The sequence below is a fragment of the Homalodisca vitripennis genome, chromosome 3 (assembly GCF_021130785.1).
Source record: "Homalodisca vitripennis isolate AUS2020 chromosome 3, UT_GWSS_2.1, whole genome shotgun sequence".
Lineage (NCBI taxonomy): Eukaryota > Metazoa > Arthropoda > Insecta > Hemiptera > Cicadellidae > Homalodisca > Homalodisca vitripennis.
The window spans coordinates 118,741,020-118,765,523 of NC_060209.1; the positions used below are offsets into that span (position 1 = coordinate 118,741,020).

General features: G+C 31.5%; 1 protein-coding gene across 6 annotated transcripts in view; it reads left to right on the plus strand.

The window, feature by feature from the left end:
• LOC124357407 (WD repeat-containing protein 81) overlaps positions 1–24,504 on the plus strand; it is a 98,727-nt gene that overhangs the window by 68,786 nt on the left and 5,437 nt on the right. For 5 of the 6 annotated variants that reach the window (XM_046809178.1, XM_046809175.1, XM_046809174.1 and 2 more), the window contains exons 23-31: positions 2,987–3,086; positions 7,156–7,324; positions 10,003–10,106; positions 11,233–11,327; positions 11,411–11,612; positions 12,619–12,837; positions 15,799–15,873; positions 20,657–20,806; positions 21,706–21,812. In XM_046809178.1, coding sequence (XP_046665134.1) covers positions 2,987–3,086; positions 7,156–7,324; positions 10,003–10,106; positions 11,233–11,327; positions 11,411–11,612; positions 12,619–12,837; positions 15,799–15,873; positions 20,657–20,806; positions 21,706–21,812 — 1,221 coding nt within the window. Of the gene's footprint in view, positions 1–2,986; positions 3,087–7,155; positions 7,325–10,002; positions 10,107–11,232; positions 11,328–11,410; positions 11,613–12,252; positions 12,550–12,618; positions 12,838–15,798; positions 15,874–20,656; positions 20,807–21,705; positions 21,813–24,504 lie in introns of those variants that run through there. The other variant, XM_046809180.1, reaches the window with a different exon arrangement.

Here is a 24,504-nt window from a genome sequence, read left to right on the forward strand (position 1 = left end):
TTATAAAAACCTAAATAGAATCCTGTATGTACTAATGTGGTTTTGTGCGATTAAAGGACATGACGTTATATTAAAACTTGATTAAAACACTGAATAGTATTGTTTTTACATTGTAAAGCAATTGACTAACTAATCTTCCCAAATTATAAAAACCTAAATAGAATCCTGTATCTACTAATGTGGTTTTGTGCGATTAAAGGACATGACGTTATATTAAAACTTGATTAAAACACTGAATAGTATTGTTTTTACATTGTAAAGCAATTGAAACTAATCTTCCCAAATTATAAAAACCTAAATAGAATCCTGTATCTACTAATGTGGTTTTGTGCGATTAAAGGACATTACGTTATATTAAAACTTGATTAAAACACTGAATAGTATTGTTTTTACATTGTAAAGCAATTGAAACTAATCTTCCCAAATTATAAAAACCTAAATAGAATCCTGTATGTACTAATGTGGTTTTGTGCGATTAAAGGACATGACGTTATATTAAAACTTGATTAAAACACTGAATAGTATTGTTTTTACATTGTAAAGCAATTGAAACTAATCTTCCCAAATTATAAAAACCTAAATAGAATCCTGTATGTACTAATGTGGTTTTGTGCGATTAAAGGACATGACGTTATATTAAAACTTGATTAAAACACTGAATAGTATTGTTTTTACATTGTAAAGCAATTGAAACTAATCTTCCCAAATTATAAAAACCTAAATAGAATCCTGTATCTACTAATGTGGTTTTGTGCGATTAAAGGACATTACGTTATATTAAAACCTGATTAAAACACTGAATAGTATTGTTTTTACATTGTAAAGCAATTGAAACTAATCTTCCCAAATTATAAAAACCTAAATAGAATCCTGTATCTACTAATGTGGTTTTGTGCGATTAAAGGACGTGACGTTACAAACAAGTTTCTTATGAAACCTAACTTAAGAAACCCAAACATGGACTTCGAATGGCACTAAATGATCAAAGCCGCACATTAATGGGACTTCAACACATCTCTTCACTAAATAATTCAGAGTTCTTACACTCTTCTAAAAATGGTCAAGAATCCATTAGTAGATTAAGAAAATAGTCTGGTTGAAAATAACCTCTTGGTGAAAGTAATTAACAGAAAAAGGAAAAGCTAAAAACTATAGTCAAAATATCAGATTTATTTGAAAATAGAGAGAGACTGAAGGGAAATCTATGCAGAATAGACTGTGTGACAAGATATCTTAACTGTATGTAGAAAATAATTGAAATTGAAATGGAAATAATGTTTGAAGAATAAGATAACTAAACAAAAATCAGAAAAAAATATTAATTTTAATTTAAAGAAAATTACAAATCCTATAATGGTTTTTCTTACATTTAGTAGAAATAAAATGGAAGACATGAATAAGCCCAGAATGAGATGAAAATGCCTCTGCTCCTCCCACTTCCATCGCTCCGTTTGTTCCACAATCCCTTTCAGTTCATGACAGGTTTACTGCAGGGACCTGTCCAACTAAACTCTACCAATGCCCTACAAATCAGGGAAACGTTTTGCATTAACACATATCAATAAAAAGAAAAATCCCAATATGAAACTGTATTTTTTCAACTCTACTGTGAGGTGAATAGAATAAGACCAAAGAAAAGCTACAAATTAAGGATTTGTTATAAAAATATGGGTTATCTTTCAAACTGGTTGATCTGGTTGTCAATTACAAGGACAAAATTTGGTCTGCCAATTGGTCCATATTTACTAATCCCTAGTGCTGATGAGGAAGAAGCTGCTGGCAAAACTGAGGAATTAAGTTATCGGCCCCATGTTACGTGTTTGAGAGGACTTCTTACCCCTAAATTCGAGTGGTAAAATTGGAAAAGAATTTCTTGTCCTATCCACAATGTCAAGCTTTTCTAATAGAAAGAAGAGTCAGCTAATTTAATATATATATATATATGCTAGCAGTTGCCCGTGGCTTCGCATGCAATTTCCTGTTGAAAAACAGTACTTATTCACGTATTCTTTTTCTATCACATTCTAAAAATTCCTGAGATAATTGATAGTCGTTCCTTCGTGAGCTTCTTGGAGGCGTTATGAAGGTATTTATCATATTACCTGCCTCTATCTTTTGTGGTTTTTGCTAGATGTTGATAAGTTATTCGGTACAATTAATTTATATGGTCTGTTAAAATTAATTTTCTGTCTAAGATATTTACAGTATTATTATTATGGAGTTTACCTTGTGCTCCGATCAAGAAAATGTATCAATGAAAACCAATTTCGATCATAAAGCGTCTTCTTTCAGCTTTTTTTATTTCCGGGTTGAAAGTGAAACCAAACTACTGGGAATCACTATAGAATCAGATCTATCCTGGACTAACCACACTAATAACCTAAGTAAGAGGATAGGATCAAGCATTTTTGTGGTAAGAAGACTGATGTGGGTAGGAGGGCTAGATATAGCAAAAACAGCTTACTATGCACTTGTGGAATCTCACATCAGATACGGATTGTCAATATGGGGCGGTACAACCAAGCAAACCTTGGACAGAATTTTAATCCTGCAAAAGAAAGCTATCAGAACACTTGCACATCTCACACCAACAGAGAGTTGCAGAGAATCTTTAAAAACTTTGGGAATCCTGACAGTGGTCAGTCTATATATACACACTGTGATTATCTACACATTTTTTTTGTTCTCTTAGGACAAGAAGCTTATAAATTGCACTTAGTCGTGTAAGAACCTTTGCGCTGCTTCCGGAGTGACAGGATATTCAGGATAAGTAAGGTTAAGGAGTAGGGGCCGCCTCCTATCGAGATCCATGAGGAAGCGATCACTGCGAAATAAGATTTATTATACCTGTTGCAAGCCCTTTGTAGTGTAAATAAAAGTAAACTTATCAACAACATTTTATTATTTAGATTTTGTTTTTATTATTTTTTTTAAACAAAAGTTTTGTGTTTATGATATTTTATTATGTTTTGTTATGGCATGACAGAGGAGATGATCAAGTCAGTAAAGTGAAAGAATATGATGCAGCAGATTCCTTCTCTCCTCCTCAGTCCAACACAGCTGACGGTGACTGCATTAAATCTAAGGTATCAGAATTACCTACTAATCCATTATTTTTAAAGATGTAGATATGATAGTACAGATAGTTTAACCCTTTTACTGCCAGACAATTTTGTTACCTACATGCGCCTAACCTGCCAGGCTGTTCATCATGGGCATGTACCCAAACTGCCAGGCCAATTTTTGGACATTTTGCAATGTTTCACATAAAAATTCATAGCTTTTGCTATTTTATAGTCATTGAAAGCTAAATAATGCTTTGTTTTTTTTTTCCTCAATAAATGTAGTATTTAATACAATATCTAAAAGTTACAATTCAGGAACTTATAATATTTTTGAAACAAAATATGTACTTACCTTTTATATAAATTTTTTTTTTTTTTTAGTTTGACTTGAGATTATATTTTGTAAAACTTCATTCAATATAAATTAAAGTGTTTTATTTTGAAGCTCAATACTATTTTTAACAAATTAAAAAAAAGAAATTATGTAAATATCTTTAAAAATTATAGTTTTTATGAGTGTTTTTTTATGACTTATTACAAACTCACAAAATTTAAAGGCAATCTGAAAAACCACACTGTAACAACTGCTTCACCAAGTTATTGTCTTATTCAACTCTAAAACTGCTTTATTATTCTTTTCAACTTAAAAATAGTTCTTAGAATATTTTCTTAGGCTATTTACAATCATTCATGTCATATTTACAAAAGAATCCATGTTAGCAAATTTAGCACGAGTGAAATGGGAAGCACTTAGTGTGCAATCCCTTCTTGCACTTTGTACACTGGTACGTAGACTTTTTCCTCTTACCACCCGCCTTTGTACTGGCAGCACTACACACACAGCAGTTTTTTTCTTTATTGTTTTCAATTTTTTCAAAAAACTTGCTTGAAATCTGCATCACCAACCACCTCGGTTGGTTGGAGTACCTCTCGGATTAGGGCCGAGTCTGGGTCCATGTCTGCTTTCCTGCTCTTGTATCCACTCCCTGCCCATTTCCTCTACAACTGATGCTATAAAATCTAAATGGCTTAAAGGCTTTTGTCGTGTTTACTTTATACAGTAAGTAGTATGCATTGAGCATCATTCTACCAAACAAGTTGAGGCTACTTTTCTTCCAGAACTTCATATTTTTTCGGTCATCCTGGTACTGGTACAGCATCTGGTCTGCACAATCAAACTCCTCCCATAAATGAGTTATATGCTCTTATAATGGAAGGCTTTGTAGAAATATGTATTTTGTTACCTCTTCTCTTGGATTTTGTTACGGACTCAGCTTTGCCACTGGTTGATAGTAGTAATACCTGCTTTTTTTTGGCTCTTTTTTTCACGGTAACCCAGTAGAATCAGATGATTTCTCCTCATGTACTTAGTTTCACCAACTGAAAAATTTTGTCTTCATTTGTTCAGGAATGCCTTTTCGGTTGTGACGTAGTGTACCTGTTACATATGTACCCTTTCTTGTATAAATATTTTGCCAGTTTAGTAGACGAAAAAAAAGTTATCTATGTAAATGTGGTAAACCTTTTTCATAAAGATTAGCTTTTTTCATGAGAGTGTCTACAACTGAAAACCCCAAACCTCTCCTGGTTATCAAACTCTTGTATTTACCTTCAGCTCTCTGGTAAACAAATAAACTAACACAGTAGTGTGATGCTGCTTCGCACAGCATCCACAACTTCACACCCCCAGCGATGGTGTTTCTTGGGCATGTATTGTAAAAGTTGTGAATGGGATTTTGTGGCAATCATACTCTCATCCACTGATATATTTTGACCAGGTGTGAAGTGAAGTTTTGAAACACGATTTCATGTGATCGACTAAAGGTTTGAACCTAGTACAGGGATCATATCCATTTTCATTTGGTTTTGGCAGGTGTCAACAAGGTGGAAAAATTGCAAAATTGCCTGAAAGCGGTTTCTGGTGAACATACGGGAGAACCAGGGAATGATTTGACTTTGAGAGGTCCACCAATAGGACTCAATACTAGGCATGTTTTTAATTCCCATATTTATCAAAACGATAATAAAGGCATATATTTCTGACGGAGTGACTGATCTCCAGACTTGTGCTCGGCTGTGCCTTTTTTAGCTTGTCACGGTTAGCTTCAATAAATTCTCTGGCATACTTATTAGTGTACTGAACTATTATGTCAATTAGAGAATCCGTGAAAAACAGTTTGAAATAAGAGCATGGGGGTGAGTCTTTTTCAGGGCAATGTTTTGGGCCTGGAAGTTTCATGAAAACTAAAAATTTGGTCTGGTCTATGCAAATGATTCATTAGCTTCCGTAACCTCAATCCATCCCATTTCATCCTCTGATTCACTAGAAGTGTTTATTTCTTCATTAGGGGGCATTTCTGACTCATTTAGGCCAATAGGATGAGCGGGTAGCCTAGGCCTAGATTGCATATGTTGCCTATTTCTAATTGGGTCGTCATTGTCACTGCCATCAGAATCGGAATCAGAAATATACCGACTGAAATTATGGGTTAGCCCAAGTCCACGATTACGTGATGATGTTCCCAGCTTCATTGGGATCGAAATCGGGTACTACGTCCGTATCATCAACATCAGAACTGCTGTCTGAAGAATGGCCGAGGTTGGAAATGTCACTGACAAAACTGTCACTCAAATAGTCTTCTTCAATAATGTTTTCTGATAGTTCCCTCACTTACGGGAGATCGAGACCTCTTCATATTTAATATATTATCACATTACACTCGTACACAACAAATAAACCACATTAATTACTCTGATTCAAATGTATACAAACACGATAACCAAAGCTCACTCGGTGACCATGCTGTTTGCACTCAGCGCTACTAGCGGCACAAATGCCAACTATACCAGCTGATGTAAATCATCTGTTAATAGAATATTACTTTACAACATGTGTTACGTATTCTGTGCTTCATTCTGAACACAGTAAACACAAATAAAAGACAATTATGTGAACTTCTATATTATTAATTAATTATTTTACGAACGTCCGGAAAAAAAGGACGCTGGCAGTTTAGGCGTAGATTACCGACGTCCGGTTTTAAGGTCGTTGGCAGTTTAGGTATAGTTTTACAACGTCCTTAAAACAGGACGTTGGCAGTGAAAGGGTTAAAATTGTTCAAAATAAGTTATTTGGCACAGGTATAGCTGTACTGTAAGATATAATTATGGTATACTTTTGTTGTGCAATCTTAGATCACAGCCTCTTTGACCTGAAATACAGGAAGTAGGGTTAGTGCAGAATTGGTAAGGATAATTATCACAAGAGAATGTTAAACCAATCCACAATGTCACAACAGCATTGTAATGATCATTATTTATATTAAAAAACTCACATTTATCGAGGTGTTTGTGTCATTTATTGAATTATTGTTTTCCACTACAACATTTTAAATATATTGGATAGTTTTCATATAGGATCTTATTCAAATTTTGAATTACTCATGTTTACACTGGAAATTGTGTGTCAAAAAGTTCTCACAATTAGTTTTGGATTCAAACTGATTAATCTGAAGTTATTTTTACATCTAAGTTTAGTATACTTGAAGGGAAATACGCTTTTCTGATGAAAAAGAAAAGTTTCTGTTTCTTGCTGTAGCTAAAACAATTAAAAAATGTAAACAGAGAAAGATTACTCTATAGAGAATATAATATTCAGGTGAGAAATGATAAAACAAAAGTTTTATATATATATTTTTAGTTGAAGAGAGATGTTTATGATGAGTTGTGGAGTGTTGTGAAAGACATTATGAAGGAAGAGACACTAGTAATTAAAAATTCTCAGAAGATCGGATTGTCATTTATTTGAGATATTTATAAAATTGTAATATTTTACTAGAAAACCGTTAAAACAATGCAAGGATATTATAATCATAGGATTCCCAGATATGTTACACTTTTCCTATGCTGGACTCTGATGTTTGGATATATGAGTAAGTTCAAAATGTAGAATGTCTTAAAACCAAACTATGCATTATTCCCAACTTTTATTACTATTTACTAACAAAATTACTTTTTTGTAAGAAAAGGTATAATGAAACGTACTATGTGATATACTAACTTAGAAGTAGTATTTTTGTATATGTTACAGGCTTTAGAAGAATTGGCATCAGTAATGACAGAAGAATTGGCTTATTGGTCTTATATTCCTTTTTCTAACTTTTTTGGAGAACCCTTGATGGAACAGTCATTGAAAAATTACTCTCTCATAAAACAGCTTTGTGCTGAATATCTTCAGAGTTGTGATAACTCTCAAACTGGTTAGTTTTAGTTTACAATAACCTATGTGATGTTTTTATTGATAATTTGTTATAGTAAATAGAAAAATCTGTTAGATGTAATAAGCTGTTTTATGTGTACATTGTTTGAACAGTTGTAGCAGTAGAAAATGTTAATATTAATGGAATTATTCTACATCGAATGATTTTAATTGTTGATGGTGCATGCCTTAGGTAATACTTTCTTATACGAGAGCTATTCAGAAAGTAGATTACGTTTCACTCTGTAGTCGGAATTTAAAAATTAGTTCACCGCTATGATGTGCTTAAATTTGTATGGTGACTATTTTGGAAAATATTATTTTAATGTCACTTTCAAATTTATATTATATAATTACTTCTTGTACTTTTATTTTTGTTTTATAAAAACATAATCTACTTTCTGGATAGCCATTGTATTACATATCTTACTGAAGTAACTAATCAATCAATATCTTTATTACTGAAAACATAGTAAATGTAGAGGCAAATGTCACTGTAATGTGAATACTAAAGTTATAACAATATTAAATTAGTATGTTATGAAAACCCCTGTTAGCTTCTCAAAAAATTCAAGGTAAGAGGCAAGTTTAAATATATTTAAAAATAAATAAATAACTTTAATCCACACTTGAAATTTTAAAAGTTAACAAAGGTAAAATAATTTAATATAATTATCTAACAATAATAGCAATTAAAAATGAAATAACTAATTTGATAGTAATAGTAACGCTTTAAGAAGTAAACAAATAACATTAAGAACCAATTAATACTGACACTAAGTAAACATGTTTGCACAGTGCTTTTTAGCAAAATTTATGTCATAAAAACCTTCATTTGATTTTAATTAATCAGTTGATGTATTCATTGCTGAAACAATATTGTAGAGGGACAAATCAATAAACACAGGTCATTACACTATACACAAACTGTATATTGTCAACCTAAAAATTAAAACGGTGAACCTAAAGATAAACATACTAAAGCATAGATACAATGTAGGCATAAATAAACACAGATACAGTGCGTTTACATAAATAAAGACATATAAACACATGAATAAATATGTAGAAACATCTAAAAGTGGATATTGTAATAATCTTCAGTTGAGTACAAACAATGCTGTAACATTTTTTAAGCAATATTTTTTAAAGATATACATCAGACGTTGCAAGATGTATACAAAATATAAAGTGGGAACTTGAGACAAAAAGGGGGTTCATAAGCTTTAAGGCCACCTATTACTCTCAAAGCTGTTTTCTGCATTAGGAATATGCGAGAAGCAGAAGAGTGATGCCCACACTATGGTGTAATATGAAATATGGCTATCAACATGGGCATAATCTGTAACATCAAATGTAATGCTACCTTTCAAACGTATATGCATAAAAACACCACAACATTTTACTAGCAATACACTCCACATGCTGTCTGTCCCAATAAATGTTAGCAGAAATTTATTAAATAGGCACTTTGATGTTTATAATTAAAATGTCTTGAATAGTAATGAACAAGGTTCAAAGTAATTTAAAGGCTTCAAACAACAATAAGAAAGAAAAAATATGTGAAAGATATACCAGTGTTAAAAAAAAAAAACAATTAAAAAGGAAAAATACACCATATTAACTAACAAATGTAAAAATTCATAGAGCAGCAGTTTTGAAATATAAAAAAGGTAATCTGAAATTTTGCTAATCTGAACAAGCACAATTTGAAATGAATTATCCAAACCAGCAACATTGTCTATGACCTTGGAAATATAAAGGTTGCTCAAGTTTTTCTTATGTGTAATAATATATATGAACATGATATTGGTTGTGAAGTACAGATGTACACACTGCTCCACAAAAAATTTAAAGGTGTATTTTATTACTATAATAAAATTTTCTTTTAATCCATGTCAAAAATGAAATTACTATAATATTATCCCATTGAGAAAGGAGTGAGCAGTAGGTAATAAATAAGTGAATTTGTTGGTATTTATAAAAGTTTCATAAATTATAAATGGTAATGCATAAGAAAATACCTTTCACCTCAATAATATACTTTGGATATGCATTGTTAAATTTTAATTTATAGAATAAAAATGTAATGTTAGTTGAAAAACATTGCTTTGTTAATCTATCAAAACAAAATATTTCAACCCATGACAGTAAAATTAACAATATAGAGTTTTTATAGAATAGTAAGAGTAGGCTCATCTTTATCAGATTGAATCTTCTTCTTCATACAAACATAAAGTTGATACAAACATGGGTAATATATTTCTTAGCTTGACATGATTAAAAAGTAGCTGTGAAAATGTAAATAAATGTTATCAGCTAACCATAAATAAATAAACTATTGTCTGGAAATAATAACTTTCAGTTTCTATATCTTCTTAAATGATGATAATATAACCATAATTTTTTAGTGGACAAAATTCACACAATACTTTTTTGAACTAAAAGTTATCAATTGCAATTTTTTGATGTAGTTAGTTATATCTATACAGTCATATCTACTATTGAAAATAAAATACTGAAAATATGTGGTAACATCATAATCCATTTAGAACATAATAAACATTTAGTTGTAATATTAATGGTAAATACAAAGTTAAATATTCAGTATTTGTTTTCCTCATTTTTGACTTGTATAATACACTTTTAATCATTGAATGTATAATTTTGTATTTTTAGAAAATGGTCAAACTCTTGATCAACAAGGGGAAAGTGATGTAGAGGATTCGGTTGGAAGTTTAGGTACAAATGTGGTTATTATAGGCAACAGGATTGATTTGCAAGTAAGTATAAGTAGACTATGTATTCTTAAAATAATCTTTATACTTATATATTGAACATTTTGGATACAGGCTAGTAAAATATTAGCAATTGCACTTCTTCACTATAAGTCTCTTAGTAGTCTCGTAAACTAGTCAAGATCACTCAGTATAGAGCTGCAGTGAAGGTGTTAAAGTATCATTTAGAATTTATTACTTTAGGAATTTGAAAGGTTTTACTTTGAGTTTTGGCTGAATTATTTAAAATTTGAGCCATTAGTCAGTGTGGGTATCCAATAGAAAAATTGATGAAAATTTAATGAACTGGGGAAAAAAACAGAAACAAGCTTGGAATCCCTAGGTAACTTTCAAAAATATATTTCCTTCAAAGAATTAATGAAAATAAAATAATTAAATCCACTTTTTGAATCGTTAGTGTACCAATCCCGTTCATTGTATTTTACGACCTGTTACCTTATCAGTTCAATCGATTTTGAATCGAGTTCAGTTCCATTTCACCTTCCGCTTAGTGCAACGTCTAAAATTTACAATGTATTAGACATGATCCCAAGCACAGCGGAACAATCAAGTTTTCTGCACAGCTATTAGTATTGCTGTGTTAGTAGTTTGTTCTTTTTTATAAATTATTCTATATTTGTTGTTTTATAAATACCAAAGAATATCAAATAAACAGTATATGGTGTACACATTGTTGGATTGAAGCATCAAAAGATAAATCTAAAAAGGGGTTTGAAATAGAAGGTGACAGTGGATTTTTATTTTGTCATTTTTCGCATATATCCTTGTAACGAATTGTGGCCATCCACGCTATTTTTTTACATATATTATAGCTAATGATGAAGTTTCGTACCTCATGATATTCAAGGGTTTCAATAATACAGTACAGTTTTTCATTAGACTAGGGCATTAAACATTTTCAAATTGTAAGAAATGGTACTTTAAAAAAAGATGTAGAATGGGCATCGTGATCAATTGTCTTTTCCTCATAGTGTCCAAAACTTATGAGATAAGAAAATTTGTAATCATCTTACTCTGTATTTTAACTTGCCGTCTAGCAAGATAAAGTGTCACACTTTGTAACTAATGTTTCCTAATTTAATTCTTTGCATTTTTATTTATTCACACTCAGGAACCATCACTTGGCAGATCTGCTAGTCCAAACACAAGTGTACCGAATGAAGACAATACTGATAGTGGTAGCAGACGACATGAAAATAACAGCAGGTGAATCAAATTCCACTGTCAAAAATATTCCTCAGGATAGTTACATTATTTATAAACTGAAGAACTTGTGAACATACTTTCAGACATCTGAAGGGCAACTGGCTGAGTTACTGGCAGCACGAAGTGGGACACACGTCTAGCCAGTTCAACATCAAGCAGATCCGGCTGTTGGGGTTCTCTGGCCATGGCAATAGTGTGCGATCACTCGTCACTCTCGACAACGAGAACAGCTTCCTGTCTGCCAGCCGTGACAAGACTGTCAAAGTCTGGTCTCTTCGGAGCATGGTAAATTTGACCATAAAGTTAAAAACCAGTTGTTATAATTATGATGGAAATTATTCCTGTAATTCTTATTAATATTTGACTTTTTTGTATCTAGACAGTAACAATGCATGCAAAATTATGTTAAAAATCAAAGACAAAAAAAACCATCAGCTTTTCTCAACTTGAATATTTTATTTTCGCTTATTAGATCTTGACATGTGTTTTTATCTAGTCACAGAACAGTACATAAAAGTCACGAAATCTGTTTTTCATAAATGTTAAACATTGTTATATTAAATAAAAAAAAAAAAATAATTTTAGTTTATTTAATGGGAAAGGTTTGGGATTTTAAAATCATAAGAATAATGAATATAAACCTTCAGGTTATTTTTAAACACATTATAAATGTTGCAACATAACTGAAAATGTTTTAACAGCATATTTGAATTCCTCTTTACATTCTTAGCTCTTATAATTTTCATATGTCCTGGTCATGATACGAGTACAATATATTTCCTAAACTTATATGGCCCAGAGAGATCAAATATTCAGACAATTATATCAACACTGGGTTGTCGGTTGTGACTCTGTGATCTCCTTGTGGAACCTATGTGTAAGTGGAATAATATCACAGTCCAACACAGATGTGTGATTTTTCCAGGGAGATGGGAGTACCACTTATCCGGCTTATTGGACCTACACTGGTCATCGTAAGTCTGTTTTGTCTGTGGGGTTGTTGACGGCCTCTTGTCTAGCTGTTGGTTGCACTTATGTGGTTCATATGTGGAACCCATATGTAAGTGGAATAATATCACAGTCCAACACAGATGTGTGATTTTTCCAGGGAGATGGGAGTACCACTTATCCGGCTTATTGGACCTACACTGGTCATCGTAAGTCTGTTTTGTCTGTGGGGTTGTTGACGGCCTCTTGTCTAGCTGTTGGTTGCACTTATGTGAGTCATATGTGGAACCCATATGTAAGTGGAATAATATCACAGTCCAACACAGATGTGTGATTTTTCCAGGGAGATGGGAGTACCACTTGTCCGGCTCAGTGGACCTACACCGGTCATCGAAAGTCTGTTTTGTCTGTGGGGTTCTGTGAGGCCTCTCGTCTAGCTGTCAGTTGCGATTCTGTTGTTCATCTGTGGGATCCGTATGTGGGCAGAATCGTCTCACAGACTGATCCCACACGAAACCCACCAGTAAACACTCTACGGTGTTTGCCTGCACCAAGCTATCAGGTAATTTAAAAATGTATTAATTTTTTTAACAATTTGGATATAAAATAAACGAATATTATTTTTGACTGTTTGTTAGGTTTCTCTTTTTTCTTGAAACTTAAAATAAGATTTGTTTGATTTAAGATATCAGTTTATTAAGAATCTGTAATTTTATATAACTAATATATATCCAGCATAACAAGATTTTGGACAGTTACTATCTTTGTTTTTTAGTAAATAATTTACTTTTGTGATGTGTCTGAAGAAGATAGCCACGCTATCGAAAGGCCTCACACAACAATAAAAGTCTTAAATATTGCTTTTGTTTTTCATGTAATTTAACAGTGACCAATATTAGCTCCATCTACAGCATTTTTAGAGAGTGTATAAAAATGTATATAAACAAGTATGTTGATATTACTATTGTTACTACAGTGCCAAAGGGATCTCCCTGTTAACAATATTTTGTAGATGACTGAACAAGGATTGTTTTTTTAATAAGGTTGAGTGGCTTTACCATGATTGCAGGTTCTTGCAAAATACTGTCAAAAACTAAACAGTTTGCGTGTTTATATATGACTTATTTAATATTGTATACAAAGTGTGGTTTAGAAAATTACTGACATACTTTAAATTGAATTTTCAAATAAAGTCATGTTAGGTTGACTATTTCTGACTTTGACCTCTAGGGGTGAAGAAGATCATTTATTCCATTTTGAACAAATAACTTTTACTTAAATTTCAGTTTCAAATCTCTTTATTCATACATTGTATAAAGTTACACATGGAATAGTGTCATATTGTACACGATTTATTATAATCAAATGAAGACTATGGTAGTTTAATTAATAAACTAAAATAATTGTTCTACAGATGGACGCTCAATTCAATAATTGTAAAATTTGTCAATTGAATAAAGTACTCTATTAACTAGGTAATTCTTTTAAGTTTTTCTGAAATAAAAAAAATGCTCTTTTCATTCTTTATCCTGTCAGGTAAATTCTTCAGAAATGTTGCTTCAATATATGTTATTTTTCTACTTTGTAAGGCTTTAAATACATAATTTGTTTAGCTGAATGTAATTTAATGTTGTATTTATTATATAGATGTATGAAGGTTACATTTGTATCTGAATCGGATTACGTTTTATCTAGCCAACGTAAATTATTTTATAAGACTATTAGGTACTATAAACAGGTTATTAAATGTTATTGGTTGGGCTATATTTGGTTGTTTTCAGCTGTAAGAGATACTGGCAAAGGAAAGACAGCTGAATAGCTCATTTGAGGCAATTAAACTAATCTGAGTTATAAATATGCATTCTAAAGTTTTCAACTTAGTTGGAAGAGTTTATTAGGGTTATATTCTGAACTAAAACTTATATTATTTTTGGATTGTGAAGTGAAAATGACTTAATTTTGAGGTGGATTTAGGGCTGTTTTAGCCTTTTCTTCCACTCAACCTCAGATTTTTTTCGTATTTTTGTTTGCTAATTTTTCAATACTATTTGACAGCTAACCTAAAGGCCAGGTTGAGAATGGAAATTCTGTTAATACTTGGAAAAATATGATATTTTCATTCGTTTTTATGAAACTGAATGAAGTTTTTTATAAATAAAATTGTTGTAAAAAAGGGTTTTTATGTTTTATAATACTTTTTTATACCTTACAAATTTGAAATAAAACATTATACTTTATAGTTGTTTTGGTAAACATTTTAAAAATAATCTTATTAAAAAAAACTTGTTAAATTTTAAAAGTTATTTTGCCTAAACATATTTTGCAAATTCCATGGCACCTAAACTACATCTTAATAATATTGTTCATGGCATTCTTCTAGACTTCTGTTTTATAATCTTTCACTTCACGTGGCAGGCCCAAGATGTTTTAGTTTGACAACTTTTACATACTATAGCTTTAAGATTGTATTACATAAAGGCTTGTTTTAAATTAAAAAGTACACCTAATAGCAATATATTTCCACCTGGCACTTTTCATGCAAATTGCTTAAAACAATATAATGTTGTCATCTGGTCCCTAAAGAGTTGAAATTCGCTAAGTGCTGATCTGCCTCAATTACCAAAAAGAGTTTGGAAAAAAATATTTTGTGAGAACTTTATTCTAATCATATTGTTACTTTAGTCCAAAAATTTGTAGTCACTTATCACACTGTTATGTGTGGACTCTATTTTATTATATGTTTTCATTTAACTTTAATTAAACATACAGGTAACTTGTTTCGTTATTGGCAGCCTTCAACTATTACAACTGTAAAGAAGAGAAGTCATTTAACAAAATGGATGTTTCCATTGCATACCTTTTATTTTGTCTAAAACTTTTTCTAAATTACTGTTTATACACCAAACTGCTTAACTTGTATTTTGAACTATTTCACATGATTCTAAATTTAGTTTCATTTATTCATTTATGTTTGATTTTCAACAAATCTTTTTTTATGTAATTTTGATTTCATTTCATTGAAATATTTCTTTGTAAAACTCTTTAAACCACTACACCTTAAATGTAGGCATAATGTAGTACAATACAAAAGGCACTACATTGAAGAGAACAATGTTGGCTCATAACTAAGTGATGGTTGGAGACAGAAAGAAAATTGGAAGCAGGAGTTATTATAAAGAGTATTAAAACTTTTTATTATATCCTACAATTTGTTATATTAAAGTGCATTATACTGAATAAATTGCGGGAAACTTTGTGTGATGAATAGTAGTACAAGGAATCCTCAACAAAATAATACAGTATTCTCCATATACAGTACATGGGAGAAAACTGAAAACCAGCAAAAGTCTTAGCTCTAAATGTAATAACAAAATACCTACATTAAATATGTTTCCCGTAGTTTCAAATAAATTAAATTATTGAGAGTAACTTCCTACCCTAACTAAGTTATAAATACACTCTACAATTCTCTAAAGTTCTTAGCCATTAAAAGAGCTCTAATATTTATTTGTTTGACTTCTAGATTCTAGCGGCAACTACAGATCCTACTCTGAGAACTTTGGATTCCAGGGTGGGAGGTTACGTTAATGAACTAAAGGTAAAATTTAGTTTACAATATCTTAGTAATAATTGGTTTATATAAGTCTGAAATAAAACACTTACAATAGATTAACATTTGAACTGATTACCTTGTAACACAGTTTGCAAACCTACCTTTTTTCTTATCAGGCTATTTTAATCTGTAAACTGAAAACAGAACTTTATTTTTGTTAAAGCGATGTTAACATATCTCAGCAGTAGTTCTAACTAATTTTGGATCAGTTTTGAGTAAATTGAAGTTACATATTCTAATGTGCATTCTGTTTATTAATATATATATATATATAAGTACAATTTTTAAGTAATTTTTAAGGCGTATTAATCTTGTTGTTTTCTCATACTAACATGCAGATCAAAAAATTCCTCTTTGAGTATTGCCAACAACATAAATTCCATGGAAAATTACACAGTCTGTTACAATGCTGTATTTTAATACATTGCCCTGAAAAGTTGCTTGAATATAGATCTTCATAGTTGTTGTTAGAATTTTATGTAAATTGTATGGTAAATTTATTTTTCATATTTATTGTTAGAATTGTATTGTAAATACATATATATATATATATATATATATATATATATATATATATATATCTAACTATAACTCCTGTTGCATTATATAACACCACTTGGTAGTTAATAGAAGTTGCTTTTCAGCCTGCTTGGAAATTCATCCAAATCTGAACCTATGAGCTGATTTACGATTTTTTCAATTTGTTTAAAATTGTAAAGATAATGACATGCTTTTGTAATGACCACACTAATTGTCGTATTAACTGTTTCTAATAATGAATTTATTTTTAGACTGTTTTGGATCTTTTGTCAGTTATCAGTGCTAGGTCTGGTCTTGGCATCAGTATGTAGATATGACAAGATGTGGCGTGGCGCACTCTACACACAGTACAGTACATAGACACGGTTGGCCTGGTCGATGAGACGTTATCCAGTTGAAAGCCCTCACAGAATTGGAGGTGGCTCGCCCGCGTCTCAAGAGTAGACTTTTTAAACACTTTTTATTTTACTCTCACTCAGTGTTAATAAAAACGCACTCCACAGTTTTTGAGATCACATTGCTTTCAGGTCACATCAGAAGTGTTGTGAGATGAAGTCTTATTTTTCTGCAATCTTCTCAGAAAGCCTGAAACAAACAAGTGAACTTGATTCAAACTTTTATTGATACGTTTTATTTTTTATCATATTCTAAAGAAAAAAAATTAAAATGTTGATGCTTCATTAGCATTAGAAAAACAAACTAAGTTTCTTTTTTTGGGGTGAATAAATATATAATGCAGTCTTAAGTAAAGGATTGATTTAGATATTTAGTTTGTGTTGGTAATTACTCGTTATTTTTATTTATGTTTTTTCTGAATGCTTTGTTAAGTTGCCTACCTAGAATATTAGAAACAAGGAAGGATTTTGGTTAGTTTACCGAGGCGTACTTTGCGTTGTTTGCTCAGCCTGAGTCACTCGGAGATAAATGTTGACAATGTCTCACGCATAAATCACAACTGTCCCCGGTGTTGCTCTCATTTTGGCTGTAGCGCCCACACCAGCCCGCTTCGGTCAACTGCTCCAATCAATTACTTCTGCTTGAGTCTCCTGAGATTTTGGTATGATTTTCCAGTAAAACTCGAAAAATACCTGAGCTCTTAGCTACTCTAATATTTGGACTTTGCTGCTGTAATAATCCGTTTTACTTTAGCCCAAAAATATACAAATTGTTATTTTTTGTATATTACAAATTGAAAGTTAATATTTTTCAATGAGTAATGCATTTGAACCTTGTATAAATGTTAGATATTGTATTGACTGTGTCCATGATATTGGATAAGAGATATTGACATGTGGTCGATTTGGTGATTATTGTTAATGAGAGAAATGCCTAGCTGCTGGAAAACTTATATCGGAAACTTAACAACAATTTGATGTTCTATTCATCAACTCTAATACTTAAGAAGCTGCTTTTAACAGTTAGTACACATTTATATGATAAAACTACATTTTATTGTTGACATAAATTACTACGCTTTGTCATACTGATGCCGTACCTAATCAGAATCCACAGTAACGATGACGAGAGTAGTCTTTCTTGTTGGACTATTTTGAAGACCAAGCGCCAGGGTAATACACTGCTGGTATTGAACTTCCCAACCTCCTACATAGATATGTGTTGACCCATATTCTTCCTGACTGAGAAGTCGCGGCATCAGCTCTTTTCTATTTCTTTGTCGGTTACCAATAATTACAGAATACATGGTGTCATAGTATGTAAATAAATTAAAATATATGCGATTAAATGAGTTTTATATTTTGCTATTTTGGCTTGAAGGTTTAATTTTTGCACTGGAGGTGGTTTTGTTTTAAATGTCAATATAAGTGAACACTTGATTTTACTTCTCACTAAGAAAATCGCATCCTCCTAACTTCACATCTAAATAAATGCAGTTTTAGTTGTATATCATCTTTTTATTAGATTTAATCCGTTACAGGTAATTTACCACCACAAGAATCAAGTAGTTTATTTAAACTTATAAATTACATGCTCTGTTAGGAATATTCCACCAGCAATTTCGCCCGTCAGATATACAGGTTTTTCTGTGTAATTTTTAAATGCTGAGCGATTGAAAACTCTGTTACGTGAATTTAGTGTATTATACATACTCGAGAAAGTTATAAAGGATTTTGGATGTATATGTAAGTGTTATATTAACACGACTTATGTATCCAATTAGCAATAATCAGACTTAGCGAAAATATAAAAAAATATTAGTTTTACATGCTTTTGAATAAATTAATTATAGTAATATTTTAATGTTTAATTCATTAAATTTAGTTATTTTATTTTTAGTTTAATATTAGTGTTGTAAATAATAACACCAATATTATCAACATTTTTATTTGAGAACTACCCTCCGCCACCCCTTAAGTACAGGCAATACTTGAGTCAACTAATCTATTAAAGAATTTTAAATAATCAGTTATAAACAGTAATTACCACAATTATAGGGGGTTAGTCAAAAGTTAACACTTTTGAGAAAACATTGTTTGTCATGTTAGTAATTTGTTATTTTTATGAGTTCTGGTGCTTTCATTGAAGTCCGGGCCCGATGACAGATTTAGAGGGTAAGAGTTATTTATCAATGGAGAATTGGTCCATGGAATGACGTCCTGGCCACTCACTGACATTTGGAGTGCTGGTGTCAGTTAAAATTCTTCTTTATCAAATGGGAATTGGTCCATGGAATGACGTCCTAGCCACTCACTGACATTTGGAGTGTTGGTGTCAGTTCAAATTCTTCTTTATCAAATGGGAATTGGTCCATGGAATAACGTCCTGGCCACTCACTGACATTTGGAGTGTTGGTGTCAGTTAAAATCCTTCTTTATCAATGAAGGATTTCATGCCGATGTAATGACGTCTCTGTATATGGCTGAGATTTAAAGTGTAAGTTTCAGCGTTGCCGATTTCAGAATATTAAAAAAAATCTTAGACCCGGAAATAACATTTATAGGTATAGTATATTTCTTGTGAACTGTTATTGCTTTCCTTCAGTGAATGTTATATTAATACTTTAGATTTTATGTACAGGTCACGCTAACTCTTGGAATTTGGAATGGTATTTTGCTGAATGTGTAATAACCATAGTTACTAATTAGAACAATCACATAATAAACATATTAAGTATGAATAGGTTACAATGATCTATGTGGCTGAATTTGGAACCCTTGATTCCAGTGATTTGGTGGACAAAGGCTGTGAAGAAGACAGTGTTTTATTTTGATTTCTAGAATTAGTTTCTGAAATATTTTAATTGACTAAGATAAATGCCATATATAAGGCTCTAAACTCTCATAATTAATGATTGATTTTGAAATTGAGGTAATTTGTTGGGAGGTCAGTGAGAATATGTTCTTGATCGGGAAACAAGACAAAATCAACTATCGAATAAAGCATAGTATACTATAGAAGAAAGTAAATTTTAATGGCCATAAATATATCCTTCTTACGTGTTTTTTTTATCATGGAAACAAGACAAACTCAACATTGATGTTGGAAATATAATTCACTTGAACCAGCAGTGATCATACATGTGCAACACCTACTAAATTGTGTGCAAAATAGTGAGTAACTGTTAGTAGTGCAGATATAATAGACAATATAGTCTAACTTATACATTGAGAGACTTATTAAACTTATCTAAGTTTTCTTTTGACAAAAGCAGGCTTCTCAGAGCTGTGTATGTATACATCATATTGTCATGGTCGGGAAACAGGCAAAATCAGATATGGAACAAAAAAATGCTAAAATCAAAGTAAATTACAATGACCATAAATAATATACACTTTTAAACACATTTTCATGATTGTGGTAAGAAAGAAAACTTAACATTAACATAGGGAATATAATTCACTCCAACCAGAAATGCTCATGCAGGAGGAAAACCTACAAAATTGCATGCGAAGCCACGGGTAACTGCTGGTTCAAAAATGTATAACAGTTAAAAAAAACCCAAAAAGCAGTTTAAAACCTTGTCAATTGTGGCAGTATTATTGTGACAAGATTCTATTTACTCTTACTAATAATAATGCAGACTAATAATAAACTTTTAATACACTAATATTTAAAAGCTGACACTCAGAAGAACGGCTGGCAGCTTGCCTGGTGCTCTCTTAGTTACTTCATTGGTTACTCTTAGTACAAAATTGTTTTTTCGTACCTTATTTTGTAGAATGTATTGTGGAGTGGACTTGCTATTAGTAATGGAGTGTGTGTTGTCTAGGTGGCTGTGAACAGTGCTGGCCTGATCAGATGTATATGTGTGGCACCAGGAGGTGCATGGGTGGCGTTAGGGCAGGCATCAGGATTCCTGACTGTCATTGACTTGCGGACCGGTACCATGCTAGCGGCATGGAAGGGACATGATGGCGAGGTTAGTTGTTAAAAAGCAAAATGTCACCACACCACATAATATTTGTACAAGAAAATCATAGACAGAATTATTCATTGGTAAAAATGGCAAAAAAATATATTCAAACAAGTCCATAGATAAAAAAAATGTAACTCAGACATAAAATATAACATATTGAATTACAAAGTAAACAAATATTTATAAAATATGGATGCACTGTGCCTTATATCACTAGAAATAAAATCATAGATTTAATAAATACCCGAAAAAAGCCGGATGAGAATACTTTTTAGCAGCAGAGAGGTGTACGAAATTAAGTGTAGTTGTTGATGAGACATCTTCTCTAAACGTTGACATTATAAGAATTATGATATTGAGGCGTGATAACGATTGACTCCATCGAGATAGGTTTTGTGTTGAGTTTCTTTTTTGTGAAAGAAAGAAAATCTCATTTTGTGTACACTTTTCATGAGAATATATTTTGACATAGTCGGAAAATTAGTCATGATCTAAACTAGTTTGTTATGAAAATTGATAGATTATGTTTTATTTAAGTAAACATTATAAATATTTCTCCAAATAGAGTTGGTTGAATAGCGCCAAAGACCGGTCAGTACTTTTCTTTGTTCTTACTGATGAAAATGTTAAGAAATTTTTTGTAAACAGTTTACTCTTTATATATAAACTCAGAATCAACAAGCTAAGTTTTAATGTAACTCCTGTAATTGTGGTCTAACTACCTGTTTGTTCTTAACCTTCAAACTCAGGTATCTATACTTTTTTTCCAAGAATAGTTTCAAGTTGAGGCAAAGGTGGTGAACTATTGTTTACACAATTGTCTCTGACAGTGTACTATACTTAGCTTGATGTTACTGTATATGTTAATGCTTACTAAATAGCTAATATTGTTACCGTGACAGGTATTACAATTGGTTGCTGTCAATGATCAGACAATAATCAGTTCGTCTCTGGATCAAGCTGTCTCTGTCTGGAATGCATTAGATGGGAAATTAAAGTTCAATATTAAGTAAGTTATCCTTTCATCCAATGCTATGAAACTTGATTATACCTGTTATTGATTTCATAGTTTATTTCATTCGAGTTAATAGTTTAGTATGGAGATATTAATTATTTAATTTTTATAATGGAAAGTGATTAACATTTTTAGTATTTAACCCTTTTAACCCCGACGTCCGTACTATACGGACGTCGTAAAAATGGCGTTAACTCCCGACGTCCGTATAGTGCGGACGTGCACTTTTTATTACTTTACTGGCCACCTATTTCACCAAATGCTTTGAAATTTCACAGACTTGTGCACAAAGATATTTTGCATCGTAATATATTAGTTTGTAATGGTTTGACTTCGTATTTTGTCAGTCTGTGACTGAGCAATTGCAGTTCGTCTCGACTGACTGCTCACGCTTGTTGCAGACAGCTGTATATCACGTGGTTGTGAATATTCCGTTTTCTTCACAGTTTTAGGTTAAAGCAGTATAAAGTACGGCAGTTAAAGTTTAGTTTATTATTTGTTTTATTTCAAAATGAGTAAAAGACATCGTTCAAAGTCTCCCGTAAGTGAAAATACAATAATTAGTAACCTAGTTGCAAATGGTGTGGATGTGATTAGTGACGACGATTTGAGTGATGGTTATCTTGAAATTTTACATTTTGTAGTGATGTAAATATTGTTTTAAAACTTTTTTAAAATTTAGATTATGAACAGTTTTAGTTATTTTGTCAGAAATAACTTTGGTTTTATGTTTATTTTAAGTACTGTGAATTTCAAAGGTCTTGTTACATTGCCTTGCCCAGAAATGGCAAAAAAAAAAATTTACACGGCTTTACAAAAATTGGTGTTACTCCACTTGTAAATAAGGTAGGCCTATAATTTTTGTTTCCTTTTATTAAGGATTAAATATTTCATAAAGTAAATGGGTATTTTTGTGTCAAATATTTTTTTATCTATATGGTTTCCATGATCAAACTTGAAATTTTTTCATTTTTATTTATTTTTTATATATGTATATGCATTTAAAAAAAAATACTTTCAAAATAATAATTTTATTTGTATATTTCTGTAAGCTACATGTTTAAAGAAGTAAAACAAAAAAAGAATTACCTAAATATCTTAAAAAATAACTGAGTTATGAATTTTTTACAAAACCCTTACATTTTGTCTGAAAATGGCTTGGGATTTCTGGCACATCACTTGATTTAATGGCCGGGGTTAAAAGGGTTAAGTCACTTTTAGGGTGGCTTACACACAATTTTCCACAGAATATTACAACAGATTACCATATAGTATATCAGGTAAAACATGAGGTAAACATCTAGCTTTATTTTATTTTTCTTTAGTTTCAAAGCAAACACTATATATTAGGTGCTTGTAAAATGTGAAACCAAAGTTTTCAGCACTTTATAAAATTACAAAGTATATCATCATTTAGTTTTTTATAACACTAGTAATTCTTGTTCAGAATGAAATAAATCATGTTAGGCATAAAAATATTATTTTTGGGAATTTTAAGGTGTCTAATCTAAGAGAACACCGTCAATGCTGTCTAAATATGAATAGATTTCCCCCCATATGCCATTACTGCTTTGGGTTTTTGCACTAATATAAATAATAACCGAAGCACAAACGAAGCACTCAGTGACACAGCTTGGCTGAGACTAAGAAAAAAAGTGTAATAATCATTACCTTAAAAACACTAACCACTAACTGTAAAAAAGGTAAAAAACACAATGAGTCGGTGACACACCAAGTGTACTTGTTCGCCTGTAGCAGAACTCAAAATAAATAAAAAGACAACCATAAGAAAACAAATCTCTTTCAAACACTTAAATTAATTGTTTAATTTCACTGTCTGGTCAAATTAAAGTGATCATGCTTGAACAGTAGATGATGTACAAGGTATGTACAAAAAGTAATTGGAATTTTCATTTTTTGAAAAAAAAAAAAAATATTTGTCTACATTAATGTTGTCACCTTCAAAATAATCCCAATTGGAATATCATGCACTTGTGCTAGCACTTCTTCCAATACTCAGTACACTTCTGAAAAACTCGATGTTTGGGGTAGCCTTTAGTTCTTTTAGTGATAAATTTTTAATGTTATCTATGCTTATAAAATGACGGCCTTTTAAGATTCTCTTTATTTTTAGAAATAAAAAAAGTCACTCGGAGCCATGTCTGGAGATATAGAGGCTGAGGCATCGTTACAGTACTGTTTTGGCCAAAAATTCATAAACAAGCAATAAAGTTTGAGCAGGTGCCATTTTCATGGTACAAAAGCCATGAATTTGTTTTTCCACAAATCCGGATGTTTTTCTTTTGATTGCTTCAAGCAAATTGCATTGAATTTGTTTAATTTTTTATGTCTTGAGGGAAAGAGACTGTTGCCTCTGCACGTAGTTCTAAAATGACCTTTGCATCTCCCATCAAATTTGAGGGCTCCGGTTCTCTGACATTTTTGGGGCTGAGAAGATACGACCCTAGGAAGTTTTTTCTACTTTTAGATATGGCAGGACAGTTTATCCATATGTGTTCTATTGATTCTTCTGCTTCTCCACAGAATCTGCATTCATCAGTCTGACTAAGACCCACCTTCATCAGATGTTTTCTAAGGTGGCCATGTCCTGTCAATATCCCTAATATCAATCTTATATCCTCTTAACTTTGTTCTAGAAGAGTTGCCTATCCTTTAGCATAAGGAG